The sequence below is a fragment of the Mytilus galloprovincialis genome, chromosome 6, assembly GCF_965363235.1.
Source record: "Mytilus galloprovincialis chromosome 6, xbMytGall1.hap1.1, whole genome shotgun sequence".
NCBI classification, from domain to species: Eukaryota; Metazoa; Mollusca; class Bivalvia; order Mytilida; family Mytilidae; genus Mytilus; species Mytilus galloprovincialis.
This window is the reverse complement of record NC_134843.1, coordinates 76702341-76721425: the sequence shown is the minus strand read 5'-3', so window position 1 is coordinate 76721425 and position 19085 is coordinate 76702341. Positions and strand designations below refer to the sequence as shown.

Here is a 19085-nt window from a genome sequence, read left to right as displayed (position 1 = left end):
TACAAAGAACAATTAAAGAAATTAAATAATGCAGAGATAACTTATAATAATATGAATAATATATTAACTGATAATTTGCAATTTTAGTTTCCATGCAGCTTTAAGATAATTACATAGATTTTTAGTTAAGCTTTTTGACCCAGCTTGTAGCAGAAAAATTAGCTTTCGTGTATTTGGCCATGAACAATAATACTTTGGCAAAAAATTACATCTAAGTGTTCTATATGCAGGACAAATCAACACAAAATGATATTCATCTTCAATATTATTCATTTTACAACATCTACAAATACGATTGTCTCTAGGAATATTGTCATAGCGACCTGTTTCTAAATATAATTTCAAGCTTCCACTACGTAGTTTTGTAAGTATACTGGTATTAAAATCATATTGTAAATATTTCTCCAAACAAAAATCTAGTTTGAAACATTTATAGATAGACAGTTTTTCACAAGCATTAATATTAGCATACCAGCTTTGATAATATTGATCGTTGATACGTGATTTAATAAGGTCAAATGACACATTTATGTGATCCTGGTTAATCCATATATAATTCAAACCTAAACTAAACAAAAGGTCTCTTACATTGGATGCCCAATTTGTTTTGCCATTAGTAGCATCAATACATAAAACTTTATATACATCATACACAATATTTGGTTGGTCCTTAATTAAATTCAACCAATATTTAACAATTCTATATTTTCTTGAAATACACATCGGAAAGTGTCCGAGTTCACCACATAAAAACAAAATTGGTACAGTTTTACCCAAGTTGAGTATATATCGACAAAAACGATTATGAACATATTCTACTTCGTTGGCCCGATGAAATCCCCACACTTCGGACGCATAGTTCAGAACGGATCCAACCATACTATTGAATAAAAAACACTGTTGACTTGGACCAATGAATACTCTTTTCATCGAGTTAATTAAAGATGATAGAGCTCTAGCTCCTTGTTGTGCCATTCTTTTTTTGAGTTTGAACAAATTTACCATTGAAATGTAGCAGCATACCAAGATATATATATATGATTTGACGATTTCAAGTTCTTGGCCTTCGAAATAAAAATGGTCAGTTACGGGCTTCCAACCATTTCGAAATACGACAATTTTTGTTTTGTCCGTATTTACAGTTATATTCCATCTCCTACAGTAGAATGAAAGTTTATCTAATAAAATTTGCAATGCATCGGGAGACTTTGCTAGCAGAACTGTATCATCAGCAAATAATATCAAATATATGAGATAACCATTAAGTTCGAATATGTTACCATTGTTATCAACTTGTGTATCACTGATTATATCGTTAATAAAAAATAGGAACAAGAGAGGAGAGAATGGTTCCCCTTGTTTCACTCCAAGAAAATTTATAAACGCATCAGATAAGCCGTCTTTCGTTCTAATTCGTAGACGCACGGTTTCATATACTGCTTTAATAATTGTTATAAATTTGCCACTGACTCCACTTTGTAATAACTTGTACCAGAGAATTCTCCGAATTACCTTATCAAAGGCTTTGCGGAAATCGACAAAAGCACAATAAACTTTAGACTTCTGGTGTAATATGTGTAAAGTCTAAGAAAGAAACATCATAGTTTTAAAAAATCTAACAAGAAAAAGAAAACACCTAATTGGGAAAATCTATCTCTATCAGTCCTAAAAAAGCATCTCATTGATAAAGAAAATTTATTTAAAAAATATAATAAAGATCCATATATTCGATCATCTTATTTTAGTGCTTTAAAGCATTATAGAAAATCTAGAAAAAATACAATACGTCTCTATAGACAAAATTTAGTAAATCAGCTTGATAATTTAAAAGATAACAATCCTAAAGCTTACTGGAAACTTCTGAATAAATTTTTAAGTGAAGGTGGTGATTCTAGAGTGCAATCGCAAGACAATATATCAGCCGAAGAATGGTTGAACTATTTTAGGGAATTAAATACTGCTAAAGATATAAATAACCAGGATCTAAATAACTTGTTAGCTGAAGCAGAGAAATGTAAGCAATTTAATGAGCTAGATTTTAAAATTTCTGAAAAAGAGGTTCTTGATGCACTGAAATCTTTAAAAAATAAAAAAGCCTGCGGATTTGACCAAATATCAAATGAGGTTTTCTACATTTTTCTCAACCGCTTTTGAAAATATTTAATAATGTCCTAACTTGTGGAATTTTTCCTAAAATTTGGTGTAAAAGTTTTTGAACTCCTATACATAAGTCAGGTGACACCTCAGAACCTAGCAATTACAGGGGAATTGCAATAATTAGTAATATTGGAAAGTTGTTTACTAGAATATTAAATAATAGATTAGAAAAATATTTAGAAAAGCATGGCATTATATCCCAAGAACAAATTGGTTTCTCTAAAGGTAAAATGACTAGTGATCATCTTTTTGTCTTAAAAACTCTAATAGATAAACACACACAAAAAGGTTCGAAACCATTATACACATGTTTTGTTGACTTTAGAAGAGCTTTTGATACGGTTAATCACACAGGACTGTTTTATAAACTTAGTAAAATTGGAGTAGGAACTCATTTTTATAATATAATCAAAAGTATGTATTCTAATAACATACTATGTATAAAAACACGAAACATGTTAACTTCAGACTTTAGATCATATATTGGAGTAAGACAAGGAGATAATCTTAGCCCAAGTCTCTTTAAAATATTTATAAATGATTTTAAATCTTTATTAGATGAAACCTGTGACCCAGTATTGCTATCAAATGTTTCATTAAATTGTCTTCTTTATGCTGACGATCTTGTACTGCTTTCTGAATCTAAAAAAGGCTTACAGAATGCATTAAATAAGCTGGAAATTTATTGTCAAAATTGGGGGTTAGAAGTTAATTTAAAAAAACAAAGTCTGTAGTTTTTAATACATCTGGCCGTATTAAAGATGCACAGCTTTCATATAAAGACACGTACATCCAAAGTACCCAACATTATACTTATCTTGGCGTAACTTTTAGTGCATCTGGCAGCTTTTCAGAAGCCAAAAACATGTTATATAAAAAAGGCTTAAAAGCATTCTTTAAATATACAAAATATTTTACTAATTATAAACCTAATATCTCCACTCTAATGCACATTTTTGATCACACAGTGAAACCTGTATTATTATATGGTTCAGAAATATGGGGCTGTTTTAATTCAAAAAAGTTAAATAATGACACAGAACTTAATTATTTCTATAGATTATGTAAAGATCTAAAAAATGAAAAAGTGCATCTAAAATTCTGCAGATTTACATTAGGAGTGAATAAGCACGCAACAAATTTAGCCATATTTGGCGAATTAGGTCGTTATCCTCTAATGATAGATATTTTAACAAACATGATTAAATATTGGAAAAGAATTCATATTAAAAATAATATTTTATTAACAAATGCATACTCTCTCTCTCTCAAATACATTATCTAAAGCTGGGAAGAATTGTTGGGCTAGTAGTATTGATGCTATCTTAAAATTACTTGATTTAAAAGAGTATCAGGTGCTCTCATCTAAAATAAACATTAGAAATATGGTGAAAAAGAAATTATATTTAAAGTATTGCAGCATATGGAAGAAAGAATTATTTAATGATAAAAGACAAAATAAGACCTCTGGAAATAAACTTAGAACTTATCGATTATTTAAACCAAATTTTAATTTTGAGCCTTACTTATTGAAATTACCATATATTCAAAGATGTGTTTTAACAAGATTTAGAATTGGAGCTCACAAACTTGAAATAGAAAAAGGTCGTTATTTTAATATTAAACTAGAAAATAGAATATGCAAACTCTGTAATGAGGAAATAGAAGATGAGATGCATTTTCTTCTAACATGTAAAACTCTGGATAATGTTAGAAATCCTTTTCTAAGCAAAATATATAGTAAAAATAAAAATATTTCAAAACTTGATAACAAATCTCTTTTTATTTGGCTAATGGGAAATGAAGATAAAAACATTTTGATAATAATTTGTCAGTTATTAGAGGTTTTAAATATAAACAGAAATACAATATTAAATTAGATTTCTCTATATAAAATTATGTATGATCAAATATGCATTTACATAAGTTATTTCTTTTACATTTGATAAATTATTAGTATTTACTACGAGGTGTGCTGTCCAATAAAGGGACCAGAATAACAGACTATTGGTCATATTGTATTATATATGTTTATTATTTACAAATTGCCTACTTCATTTTCTTTAATATTATATCAATCAACCAAATCAAAATCAATCATATTATGTACTTTGTTTAACCTATTTTGAATTTACTCTACATTATGTTTGAAAATTATATTATAATTATTCTGCTCATTCTGGGCGCCGTGATTGGCAAATAAAATATTTGTTGTTGTTGTATGATTCCATGTAAAATGAATATGGCATCAACAGTTGACCGGCCTGGTCGAAATCCGAACTGATTGTCAATAAGCTTTTCTTCGTCATCGGCCCAATTGATCAATCTGTTAGTCAAAATAGATGTAAAAATTTTAGACATCACACTTACTAGAATTATAGGACGGTAATTATTTGGGTCGGATAAGTCTCCACTTTTTGGAACTGTTATAAGGATTCCTTCTGACCAAAAATCAGGAAAAATTCCCCTATTGAATATGAAATTAAAAATCATTTTCAAAATCGGAGCAAAAAAGTTCGGCCCGGCAATAAACATTTCATTAATAATATTGTCACTTCCCGCACTTTTTCCAGTTTTAAGTTTTGAGATAGACTGCAGAATTTCATTTTCGGAGATTTCATTATCCAGCGAATCTATAACAATGTCATTTAAAAACGAGTTAGATTCAATCAGATTTATAACTTCTTCGCAGATATCAGGAGGGTTTCCACCAAGTAACTGTTCGAAATGTTTAATAAGTAAGTCACTGTCAGCAAGACATTTATTTTTGTTCATTGGTTTAAATGCCGACCAAAATTTTCGAGGGTCAGATTTGGCAAATTCGCAGAGTTCCTGACCTTTAGCTCGCTTATAGTTAGTCACCGCCAACCGTTTTGTTCGGTTGTACTTGTTTCGGGCTAAAATAAAATGCTGGCGATTAGCATCAGTTGGATGACGTTGGTAAAAATTTCTAGCAGAGTTAAAGTCTCGTCTCGCAGAAGAACAGTTTTGGTTAAACCAATCGTTATCATGGCGTTTCACATATGTTGCGCTACGTTTCCGTACAGTTTTACCAAAAACAGCAAAAGCACTGTCATATAAAATACGGTTTATCTCCCTTACTGCATTATTAACATCATCGGCACTATTCATGTTTCTGACCAACGAACTAAGTATCTCATTATGTTGTGATAGCAGTTGAATATAGTCTTGGTTTTTACTAGAGTCCCATTTAAGGTATTTGTGATCACTTGGCAAACTGTTGCACTTGATATTGTTATTTAGACCTATCTCGTATGATAAAGGAGCATGATCAGAAAATTCATTAAAGTCTATTACACCAAAGTTCTTGATAATACCATAATTTTCGGGACAAACCAGCAAGTAGTCATTTACACTTTGACCCCTAGATGTACAAAAAGTATAAGATCCAAGGGAATCATTACCGAGACGACCATTCGCAATAGTTAGTCCTGTATTGTAACATAGTTGTATTAATTTGCGTCCGTATGCGTTTATTACTTTGTCCGTCGAGCATCGTTTTGAAATTGTAGGAGATACATCGGGCTCAACGCAGTCGATATACTTTTCTAAATTATCAGTCTCAAGAATATCATTTAGCTCGCCAGTGCGGCTATTCATATCACCACAAACAATAACTGAACCTTTATATTTATATTCTAAAAAAATATTTTCTATATCATCATGAAAATCATTATCACAAATTCGATTAAAATTAGACTTTTCGTGAGGTATATAAACAAAACATATATATAAATCATCATTCAAATTAAAATATAACTTAGAAAACTTTATAAGCACAATACCATGATCATATTCTTTTTCAATAGAAATACCTTCAAAAATATTATTTTTACAAAAAACAGCAATACCTCCTTCTTCTCTTTGGCCTATATTTTTCTTTCTATTAACAGAAGTTACCATAGTGAAACCTTCAATATTTATCAAAATGTCTTTTTTTAACCATGTTTCACATAAAAATAACACATCATAACTATTTATTAAGTTCAAGAAATCATTGTCATCATAACAAGACTCTAAGCCATTAATGTTCCATGATAAATATTTTAAAGCATGTTCTCTGGGTAACCGCTAAGGTTTATATTCCTGGCCTCCAACATGAATTTTGTCCCTGACAAAGTAGGCTTTTACATTTTGGTCTCTGAGTTCTTTCATGAGTGGTAATAGTTCTTTCCTGCGATTTTGAACATCTGTTGGTAACTGTTCCGATATTCCAAACGAAGAATTTTTCAATGTTTTAGCGTTTTTACGCACTAGTTCACGGTGTACATAAGAAGAGAATTTGGCTAACATTGGTCTGGTCTTCCCGCCTTTTCTACCAATACGATGAGCATCTGACAGCTGAATTTGATCTGAGTTTTCGAGCTTCATTGTATTTTTGCAAAAGTCAAGTATGATATCAGGACAATTTTCAACTTCAGTTTCTGGAATATTGTAAAATATCAAATTGTTCGACATTGATTTCATTTGGACGTCCAAAAAACTTTCTTTTAGTTTGTCATTTTCCTTTTTCATATCGGACAAAGACACGGGGGGGTCTCAACATGGGATTTTGGGTACAGGTGTGCAGCTGGGATTTTAAAAACACCCCCCATTCATATATTGAATAATTGTGAAATCCCTACCTATACATATATTTCACAGCGAAATCATAACCCATTCATATATCTATCAGCTCAAATAGTACCTATATCGGTCAATTACTACCTATTGATATATTTCCTCGGTAAAATTGCACCCCATTGATATATTTGACAGATCAAAAAAGGGACCCATTCCAGCGGCACATATGTATATACCTTTATATAGGAAGAGACCCCCCCCGTGGACAAAGAAGATCGAAATTCATGGCCAACATTTTTAACTTCCTTACTGTTAGTTTTTAAAGATTTAGAAATGTTATTGACCTCTGTTTTAAGTTCCGTTAGATCACACTTGTGTTTGTCATAGTTATCGCTGATGTGCTGCGAACACCTTTCTACCTGTTCCATACGGTCATCGAGAGATTTAGTACCCTGTTCAAGGCGGATAACTTTGGCATTAATTGAAGTAACAATGCTATCAATTTGTTCAAGTTTATCAAGTTTCTCTTGGAATTTGTCCATGCGTCGAAATATTTCATCCACCAATGGTGGTCTCTGTTGTGATATTTGTGACTGTGTAATAGGCGAAACATGTTGCATACTAGGTGGTGGGTACATTCCTGTTGTAGGGCTAGAGCAGAAATATTGCTGTGACAACGGGAATGAAGGACCATGTTGGTACATAAAGTTTTGGTCAGCCTTATTAAACTGTGCTTGATGATTCTGATTGTTCATATTACTTTTGTTTTAACTATTTAATTATATCAGTCGTTTATAGACCTTCTGGAAGCTTATATTTTCCTTGTTATTATATGTATATATGCAATCCGACTTTGAATAAAGATTACTTAACTTTACTTCTAAGAATACAAATCCTTGGGCCCATATAGAGCATGTATATTGTGGTATTTGTAAGCACCTTAATAAATACAATCGGCTAGTTTGAAAATTCTTCTTTGATGGCACTTTATTTTTGTTTATATTTCTTATAAAACCTCTATTAATTCATTTCACAAAGTTCAAACACTAAAAAAGGTATTTGCTGAAATTGTAGTAATTACTATATTGAATTTGTCTTTATCATTTATAGATTTTTTTTACACTTATCCCACCATGCTTGCGTAAGGGTCGTCTTTTTCCTAAAAATTGTCATGGTATTGTCTGGTTTAATTCACCCACTTGATTGATTGTCCCTTGGGATATGTTTTTACAAAATATTTTTTACTATTTTTAGAATAACAGTTTTTTGGTATTGTTATCATTTTTTTTTTTAATTCAAATTACTTCCAATCAGTAAAGTTTGAAAGTGTTGCTGATGTTTAAAGGTTTTACTTTAATGGATGCAGTCTGCATTCGTGGATCCGGTGTGCGGGGAGAGGGTGTTCTGGTGGTTGAAACCCCATTTTTTTCGATTTTTTTTTAATTTTGTGATTGTTTCAGAGTGTTCCCTTGTTTGGACCCCCCTTTTTTTTTATTAAAGCTAATATGCGCCTGGTCTGATATCGTCCATGATAGTCATTGATGACTTAATCATTCAATTGATTTTTTATAGTTGGTCTTGTGTTGTGCAGTCCCATTTTTGCCCAGGAGGACTAAGCGCACACAAATATGTTTAACCTCGCCACAGTCTGTATGTACCTGTTTCAAGTCAAGAGCCCGTAGTTCAGTGGTTGTCGTTGGTTCATGTCTGTCTTATAAGTTTTTCAATTGTTTTGTTTTAAATTAGGCCGTGAGTTTTCGATATTTATTGTTTCAAATTTTTCATTACGGGACCTTTTATAGCCGACTATAATTGATTATATCAAATTCATTTCAACTTTGATGTTTAGTTGTCTCATTGGCAATCATATCACTTCTCCTTATTTTTAGCTCACCTGGCCCGAAGGGCCAAGTGAGATTTTCTCATCACTTTGCGTCCGTCGTCCGTCTGTCGTCCGTCTGTCGTCCGTCTGTCGTCGTTAATTTTTACAAAAATCTTCTCCTAAAATATTTAAATATAAAATTAAAATATACTTTTTCACTTTTTTGGATCTTTTAAAAAATGTTGTTTGTGCTGTATTTAGACCATTCTACAACGAAATTTGTTTTACATGCACACGTATAAAAATTTAAATTTTTATCCAACGCAATCATAGGTTTGCGCGTAGTTTATACTTGTTTATAAATATGTGATCCGATGGATAAATCTGCTGTAGAGTTGTCACTGGCTCAGACGTATATATATATATATATATATATATATATATATATATATATATATATATATATATATATATATTTGTTTTACATGCACAAGTATAAATATTGCGGTTTTTATCCAATGCAATCATAGGTTTGAACGTAATTTTCAATTTAGACTTGTTTATATTTTTTCGTTTGGGCTTGTATCATATTTTCCCTCCGATTTATATGATCCGTTCATCCTATTGACTCTTAAAATTCAAGAGTCTATCTAAAAATGAGGGTACATTATATATGGCCTTTCAAATACCGTTTCGATCCCTAACATCACTGAAGAGACATTTATTGTCGAAATCCGGATCTGGTGTACAAAAATATATTGACGCCTTATGTTTGTGGCATAACATCTTATCCACTAGTTAATTGTTTTCTGTTTAGTATTAACGTTATATTAAGATCCATTTTGTTACATCTTGTGCTCAATTTTATTTGGCAGTCGCCAATGGCAGTCAGCAGGGTTAAAGAACATCAGTTGTTCGACCTGTTAGTCAAATGCGTTTTGTTTAAATATACTTTTTCACTTTTTTGGTCTTTTGGAAAATGTTGTTTGTGCTGTATTGAGACCCTTCTAGAACGAAATTTGTTTTACATGCACAAGTATAAAAATTGCGGTTTTTATCCAACGCAATCATAGGTTTGAACGTAGTTTTCAATTTAAGTACGTCTGGACCAGTTTTAATATAGCGTCGTAATATAGTACATGATACATAACATGTATAAGGCAAGAAGATGGATTGGTTACAGCTCAGCTGAAATATCTATAGTAAAGGACCCTACAAATTAATGTAAGATACAGTAACAGAAAGTAATTATATTTATAAGTACGTCTGAACCAGTGACAACTCTACAACAGATTTATCAATCGGATCACCAGCAGTGATGGTGATACATGGCTGTGTACATTCTGTATATACAACTCGTCTAAACATCAAACCCAACAATGTTAGATCTGTAAATTTGCTTTCGCAAATTTTTATTTCTTCCCTCGCCGGGATTCGAACTCGTGCTACTGAGATATCGTGACACCAAATCGCCTGCACTGTATCCGACGAGCTACGCTATATATACATATTAAATTGCTGGTAAATAATAAATAAGTAAGCTTCAAAATATGCTTATCCTTCCGAAGCACTTAGTCACCTTATCGACTACTCATTTTGTACGCGGCTTATTTTATTTTGTTTGTCTGATTGCTTTACATTTGTACAGTTACAAACTAAAACCGAGGGAAACATATCTACTATAAGAGAAAAACCACGAAACAACAGAATCATTGAAGCGGAAAAAAAACGACAATGCAACATACATAGAAACAAACTATTATATAACAACTGCCATATTCCTGACTTGGTACAGGACATTTTAAGGGAAAAAATATGGTGGGTTGAACCTGGTTGTATGGCTATCCAAAACCTCGCGCTTTATGGCAATGTTAAATATACCGCTAAAATGACAACATTGCATGACAGGAAACAGTACAAATAAATGCAAGAACACTTAGCACAGAGAAATACAAAAAATAAATAATATAATAGAACATTTCGACATGTTAACCACAGAATAATAACGAATACCTAAAACTAATTTAGGACAGTACACAAAAACAGAATAATAGAATTACGAACTGTCTTTACCACTCAACCAACTTGGTTATATAAAACATATCTTTCGTTTGTAGAGTTATGCCTTTCCTCGTCAAAGAATGTAAAGTGAAAAGTAGATAGTTTATAGTTCAGATCAGCTGTTTTGTTTGTCTTAAAGGATGATAAAGTTACTAACAATGTCGCCACATCAAATATCCTTTTTTTTTTAATATACGTCTAAACATGTGACAACATTATAACATACATTTTCTATCGGAAAAAACGTGCTTTTACAGGGCTCACGTCCTAATGTATACATATATTCGAACCATTGCTTCTGTGACTTCGTAGCAACAAAACCAGCCCCTCTGGACTATGCTAAAGTTGTTTTAATAAATTTTAAAGAACAGGAGAATAACAATTCAACACGAATAGTGCGTAGTAATGCTTTTATTTTTTCTGCTTGCTGCTTGGTTTACAACCAATGATCATTGATATCAATCAGGTAAAATTAAGATATTATAAATATTTAAGATATCAAGCATTTTTAGAATGAGAAGCGTGAACTTGTACAGTTTTTGATAAAACGTTAAATAACAAAACTATTGAACTCCTAGAAAAATCCAAAACGAAAAGTTCATGATCAAATAGCAATATGAAAAGCTTTAACATATCAAACGAATAGATACAAACTGTCATATCACTGACTTAGCACAGGCATTTTCTTAAGTGGAAAATGGTGGTTTAAACCTAGTTGAAAAGCTAGTTAATAACAAGATGTTAATGTAGCAAATGTCAATAATTTATTCCTCAATTAGAGTTGAAATAGACAGATATTTATAGCATTTCATTGGAACTATATGCACATGATTTATAATAGTTATCATTATGTAGTTTTTGCTGTGTAGAATATATTTGCCTTTCACTCACAAAATTTTCATACATGCTTTTGGCCTTTTTACTTTTCCAAGTGAGTTGACTAGATTAATTGCACACATCAATGAAATACTTCTCGAAAAAATAACTAAGAGAAATACTTATGTCAATGTCAAATCAAATCTGTCAGACAAATAATTTAACCTTTTATTTGTAAAAAAATGTTTCTTCCTATTTTCTGTAATCATAGTGGTTCAAAGACAACATCCATTAATCAATATGTGATTTCATTAAGTTTAATATACGATGATAAAATGATGTGATCTAAATGAAAATGAAAAATCAGTTCAGGCGATAAGTGTATCTATTGTTAAAAATGATGTTATAACATAAACGGTAAAAAATGTATTCTATCAACTAAGCATTTAACTATTGATATAAGTTGTATGAAAAATTGAATTCAATGATGGCGTCTTTGCATTAAATTAAGTTTTAATTAATTCGAATTTTCAATGATGATGTTATAGCAAAACTGGATACGAAAAAGCACATTTCGAATAATTTAGATGACACAGTATCAATTAACAGAAAAGGGTATACACAGCTTAAATTGACATGTTATAAATTCATTGAATATCATATAAAAGCAAATTTAGTATGTCAATACTTAAATAAGCTAACAAAAAGTTATGTTGTTCAATGGAATAGAATTCCTATTCCACTGCAATAGTTTAGAGACGTGTTTCTTCGAATTCTGTAATAAAGCCGTAGTACTGTACTCCCCAATAAGTGCCTCTCTCTTCCCATTTTTTGTTTCCTTGTTTAAAATGGGCTGTGAATGGAACATCCAACTTGGCTTGTGTTAAATTTGAAGTCAGCTTTAATCTATCAACAATCAAAGCAAAAATATATATTTCGTTGAGTAGTTTAACATAATCCTATATTAGATACAAGTAAAATACGCTGAAGACGTGGTCGATTTTATTTTTCATTGTATACTTATATACTATTGCTTTCAAAAACAATATGCAGTTAAAAATTCTGGACAATATAGTTTGAAAAAAAAACATTATTTGAAATGCATGTCAATTAATTGCATATATCTGTGAAAATATGTTTGATTGGAATGGCCATTTTGTATCTTAACCTTACTAAAATTACTGCATAGTATAAAAATATATTTTGCTTAGTCAGTTCTATCTGTATCTAAATTAAGTCAAAATGTCATAATATGGAATAAAACATATTCAGTAAAGTATTATACTTAAAATAATGACAGTAACTTATTAAAGAAAAAGGAGTGTCAAAAGACATTAAAGAAAACATTTAAGCAACATCAGCAAAATGTTGGTTATCGTTGTTCTCTTATTTACAATAACACATAATTTTTACACATTTCGAGATGCACTAGTTTCTTAATCAATTAAATGATTTTCAAATGACAAACGCAATCTTTAAAATGGGTACCTACTCAGTTTGGGGTAGTATATCCGACGGGTAATGGACTGTCCAGGTCTCTGTTTTAGCAGTTTTCGTTCCTTGTGTTGATCCAATATCGTGGGAAACTTCCGTTCCAATCGACATGCTACCTCCAAAGCCGATTTCTGGGATTCCAAGAGTCATCTCAAAATGTGCTGTAAACGTTATTAAAGATTTCAGAAAAACCATGCAAGCTATAAAAACAGTAGAAATATATCTTCAGTAATTAACTTGAATGCCAATTTTGATGAAAATTTGATATATGAGAAGTGTCTTGAATTTCCAATTTGTCCTTAATAATAATGAAGTTGTATTCTGATATTTTGAGCGGTGTCTGATCGGAACTCAGGCAATACATACTAAAATATCGTAAGTGAGCACAATAGGAGAAGGAAAACATATGTGTAAACAATTGTTTTGAAAATTCTAATTAAGCGAGTTTTGTCTTCTATTTATGGTTAATGGATACCCCTTTGGCATTGCATGACTATTTCGTCTAAGCGGGTTCTGTTAAAAAAATCTTTCATTTGGTTATTTCGCCAGAAAAGTTAAGAACACATGCAAGTTACTTAAATATAAATTGTGTACGCATCCGAAACATATGCATCTCTTAGTAAAACGAATTTGCATATCTAATGAATGTTCATTCTTGAGGCTTCTAAATATGATAATAACATGAATAATAGCTCACATGTCATCTTCGTTCCTTGGTTCCAGCGAAACTCGTATGTATCTTCTGTGGTAATAGACTTTTCTTTGGTGATAGACAACCTTTGTAAAGTGTTTGTTTTGTTTTTCTGTCTCCATAGAAATACATTGACCGGGATATCTCTATGATTTGCCTGATCCAAGTGAAATTCAATTCTGTCAACAATAACAGGTGACAACGGTTCAGCCTAAAACGATTCACAAATTAATTCAATGCATGAGACGATACATTTTTAACATTTTCAAAACAAAAATATATCTGCATCGTCAAATTGAACAAAATATACAACCCAACTTGCCTTGTTTTTGACATTGTACCTACCAAGAAAATTATTTAGAAAATTCTCTTCAACTTAAAAAAACTCATATGTACGAAGATCATACACAAATTACAATATACATTTACCCGAAAAAAGCACACTGTATCACGAACCTATTTTGTTTAATCTCACAGTGTGCAAGCTTTTTTCATCACTGTATTGTTTACTTAGTATCTTCAATTTTCGGTGTTGTCTGTGTATTACGACTAATGAATTATAACTTTTTCACTTTTGTTCTTATGTTTTTACCCGATCCTTTATTGACGGTCTCTTTATTATTTTGAGTATATGCTTTTCTAACTGCTCAAACATTTAAATGACAAAATTCTAAGAATATACAATTAACTTAAAATAAAACATACAATTTGTATCGCTCTGAAAGAAGAATATTTGTCATTTTGAAATACTCCATCTGATGATGTCATTTTATGGTCGTCTGTAAGAAACAGGGTCTGGATTCCACGGAAATTAACATGTTCAAATCCAATCCATCTATTGATTAAAAACAATATATATAAAAAATATATATTTCTTATATCATTTGTTTTTTTTTATTTAAGAAAGTAAAATACTGAACAGCTGTTTAAAAAGTTAATAAAATAAAGTGTATATGATCAATACATTAGACAGTCAACAATACAGAATAACCATGGCTTCGAATTGAACAGTATTGTTATAATAAAATATGTTATATATATAAACTTAGTATATTTAGAATATTTCTCACACAGTAATCCGTGATAAAAATTACAATTTTGCATCATCTTATAATGATAATTAATAAAAGAAAATAGTGTTAGGCGTGGTTTAAAATTGTAAATGTTTTTAAAAACGTATAACTAATTTAAATCAAACACAAAAGAAAGACAATGCCTATTGCTTTGTAATTTTAATGTTATTATATTTTTTATCAAAATTGTCGGATTATTTTTCGGGGTTGAAATAAACAGATAAACCTTAGGTGAAAAAGCCAAATAATGCAATATTTTTATTTCAATTATGTGTTGTAATCAAATAAGGGGGTGTCAAATAATAAGTAATATCTCTATCAGCCCGTGTATAACAAGTATTGGTATTTCAAAGGTGATAACTACGTTGCTTTATATGTAAAGAAATCGATGACTAATTCAGTACGCGTATGAAAACCAATTTGTAATCTAGGGGAAAAAATGCAAAAAGTCAACTTACCCTCCACTTTTGACTCTGATATAAGATACTTTGTCGTTCATGTTATACCATCTCAAGTCCCGAATGTCATCTTTGAACTTAATTGAACGACTTTTAAAATCACCTTCAAACACCTCGATATTTGGTGCTACAGTGAAATCCTAAAATGAAATCATACTGTTTTGACAAGCGTAGTGAGGTCGCAGAATAAGCGCGGTGATAACGTAGTATAATCGTAGCGGGATCGGTGTAGAAGCGTAATGAGGACGTAGTAGCATCGTGAAAGCAACGAAAATTAACATTTTCATGCCGCTCATACCGCGACCTCACCACGATCTGAATTTATTTGAGATCGCGGTGAGCGTGGTGCGATCGTGGTCTAGTGGGACTGGGGCTTAACGTTATATGTACAGGTATTCAAAACTTTGGAATAAAATATACGGGTATTGAGTATTAATGTATGCCACACGATCTTGTTACACAGTTGACATAACCCATATCGAGGGCTTCAACCTCACAACCTCACAGTGACATCAATACAACCTTAACAGCGTTTTCAGTGGAGTAATTTGCTAAATCCACTGTGATATAGATGAGGAAGATATATAAGGAAAATACAAAATCATAAGACATACAAAAAACTAACAACCCCATTCTGAAATCTCAAAGTGACGAAGAACTATCAAGTCCAAATTTTTAATTTTTATCGAGACCAAAATACTGAGCAACGGTAGTACACAGACGGTGATGAGTCCCATTTGGCTATACTATATCAGAATCAATGAAAAGCGTATTGGATCAAGGTTTTAATAATTGGAACGTATCCGTTGTCATATTTCCATTTAGCCATGCTTTAAAGTTGAGATAGCTAAATGCAGATAGTTTATTATAAATGAAGTAAAATCTAAAGATGCTCATTGTTTAAACCGTCATTGAGTTCGGCAATTTTTGTTTATGTCGTTTCACCAAATAATGACCAATTTAAAAACAGAAAATAAAACAATAGTTCTAAAACATAGAAAAATATGATAAAACATATTTAAAAAAAATGAATATAGGATATAAAAAACAAAGTATACTACATGATATACTAGTATGAAAAAAATAGTATATAGTATGCATTTGTATATATATATATATATATTGAAAAAAGGCATGACACAATATATATAGGTCGTTATTGTTTAAACATTTCCTGCACCAAGTTTCAAATCCCTATTTTATTAGTAAGTAACCTGCTTTCTGCTGTTTATTACCAAGGTCGATAAAACATTTTGTTATACATTTGACTGACAAACACATATAAAAACGAAACTAACATATATTAAACCACAGTTTAATATAAGTACTGGCAGTTTCTATGATGAATTTTGCGGTGAATGTATACAGTATAGAATAAATATTCCTTTTCGTATTTTAAAAACTGAATACTAATATTGTAAAAATATACTTACACCTTTCAAAGGCTTCAATGAAGATAGGATATTATCGAAGTCATAAACAATTATGCCTTTGTCTATAGGTTGTACTTGCTTGAGGTTAATTCTATCTCCTTCCATCGCTACGCAAATATTCCCCTTATAGTCATTGTGTTGGTACAATACCCATCTACAATTAAACATGCGGATACCGTTTATATAAAGTTGTGCAATATTTATAGTATTTGAGAAATAATAAATGTATACCACGTAAAACAAAAACAAAACTAGTATTTTAATATAAAAGTAGCGCGATAATATACTTGAAGAATAAACATCATGAGTATCTTCAAGTACAGGTTGATGACAAAAGAGTCTATCTATCTTTTCCTATTATCAATTTTCCTTTCCTTGATGATGATATACCATTGAAAAGTATAAATAAAAACATGTATGGGATCAAATGTAGTGTATATAAATAATATATATAAAAAAAGAAGATGTGGTATGATTACCAATGATACAAATCTCCACAAGAGAGCAAAATGACACAGAAATTAACACACTACATAGGATAGACAGGAAGCACGTGGTCGTAAACGGGGTAAACTACCAGCAAATCATAATACTGTTCATTACAAATATCGATAAATGAACATTTAAAGTTTGTACTGCCAATTAATAAAACCCCTAATATTTCGAATACTCTCAATCGAGGAATATGCAGCCGATGTGATAAAACAACAAAAAGCTGAAAAAACAACAAAAGAGCTGATAAACACATAAACCTTATCATGAGCTGACAACTTAAACAAAATCTTTCAATACATGACTATTTTTTATGAGAAGTGAAAACGATAGTATCATATGATGTAACTTTTTTTTTCACTTAAACGATTTGTTAAACATTTGAAGTTCATCTTCGAAATGACTTTTGTTAAATAATATACGAACACATCCACCCAAATCACAAATATAGAGTCTGCCCAGTTTATAATCGAACAGTTAATACATATGTCTGTTTGGGTATTTGAAATTTATTAAAGTATCGCCGACACATATTGTTCTTGTCGATAATTACTAATTGGATTATATTTCCATCGCTTGTTGAATAAGATGTTCTACACTCAAGCTACACCAATTTCGCCGTTCATTTTTAGTGTGTTTCGTTTTGTGTGGCCATATTTTTGATTTTACGCTTTTTTCATCATACATTAATCATGCAGACATACGCACTAAAATTGCATGTATTGATCTATTTTTCAAACTTTTTTTTATTTACAACTTGTTTTAACATAAACATAAAAAAAACGTACACTCCTGCTTGTACTTCAACACTTGATGCACAGTCAAAAAATCCTGCATCTATCAGGTTTGCATTTTTCTTCGTGAATATTTTCGATCTACCCTCAAAATTAGGCAGTTCATACAGCGTGATCTGTAAAAATAACACGATATTATGTTTTTGGTATATTTCTTTTTTTAAAACAACTAGTTCTTTGTTCACAATAAATTTCATTTTTTTTCCTTTTTATTTTACCTTAAAACAAAAATCTAGTTTTTTCAAATTGTTTTCCGTGATGGATAGAAATGGCTGGCTTGCAGAGTAAATATTGGAGACTAAATAATATAACTAATTAATAGATAATTTTTTAAAAATAAACGCATTTTAGCGAGTAAAGGTTGTTAACACGAAAAGAGTGTATTCAGAAATGTTAATACAGAAGTAAGTTTAATAGACATATGCAATACAGTTTATGAAAACCAAGTAATGAAATAAATTCCATGAGATGTGTTATTAATTTATGAAAATTTCCAACAAATTAAGATAAAAGAAGTAAATTGCAATTCTCAGATAACAAAAAAAACTAGAATAATAATATTCAGAAGAAAAAATTAAAAAGCTTTAACAGAAATATAATAATACTGTTATTACTAGTATCATAAATATGTAGAAGATATGTTTTATACAAAAACGTAAAGAAATACTTGTGGTTGATTGTTCGTTGTACATGCCATGACTTGCTTGGAATTCTAAAAAGAAATGATACATGTCAATTAAAAAGTATGTTTGTTCATATTTATAATTGAAATAATCTTTTGTAAAAAAAATAATAAGCATACTGTTATAATTGTACTCTTATGGCCAAAGCTCGGTACTAAAAAGACATTGACAAAAATAATGGGTGCCCATGTTAAAATGAGCATAAAGCATGGCATGAAAAAATATTTCTTAGTGAATATTTCAATGAATGTTTTGTAATATCGTCTTATGATAATGGATAAGCCAATCAAATTTACGCAGTTTTCAGATCACTTTTTCGTATCATACTCCATGCAGTGTCATACGAGATAAATAATTTCATGCAGGAAATATAATAGATAAAAGGTCACAACCATAAGAGAGTACATTTTCTTACCTTGTATGGAAGTTGAATGGTTTGGCGTATTTCATGGCATTACAGCTTTATATATACTTTTGGAGGGCGAAACTGAGAAACCCGAAATATTTCCACGAATTGTTACACCCTT

General features: G+C 30.8%; 1 protein-coding gene across 1 annotated transcript; it reads right to left on the bottom strand.

Annotated features, from left to right (window-relative positions):
• Positions 1-11019: 11019 nt before the first annotated feature.
• Positions 11020-18605, bottom strand: LOC143080364 (epidermal differentiation-specific protein-like). The gene is made up of 8 exons (XM_076256180.1): positions 18543-18605; positions 17870-17991; positions 16590-16743; positions 15157-15296; positions 14331-14460; positions 13632-13836; positions 12933-13095; positions 11020-12346 (listed from the first exon to the last, which is right to left on the bottom strand). The coding sequence occupies exons 1-8, from the start codon at positions 18570-18572 to the stop codon at positions 12193-12195; spliced, it is 1098 nt and encodes a 365-aa protein (XP_076112295.1). The 5' UTR covers positions 18573-18605; the 3' UTR covers positions 11020-12192.
• Positions 18606-19085: the final 480 nt, after the last annotated feature.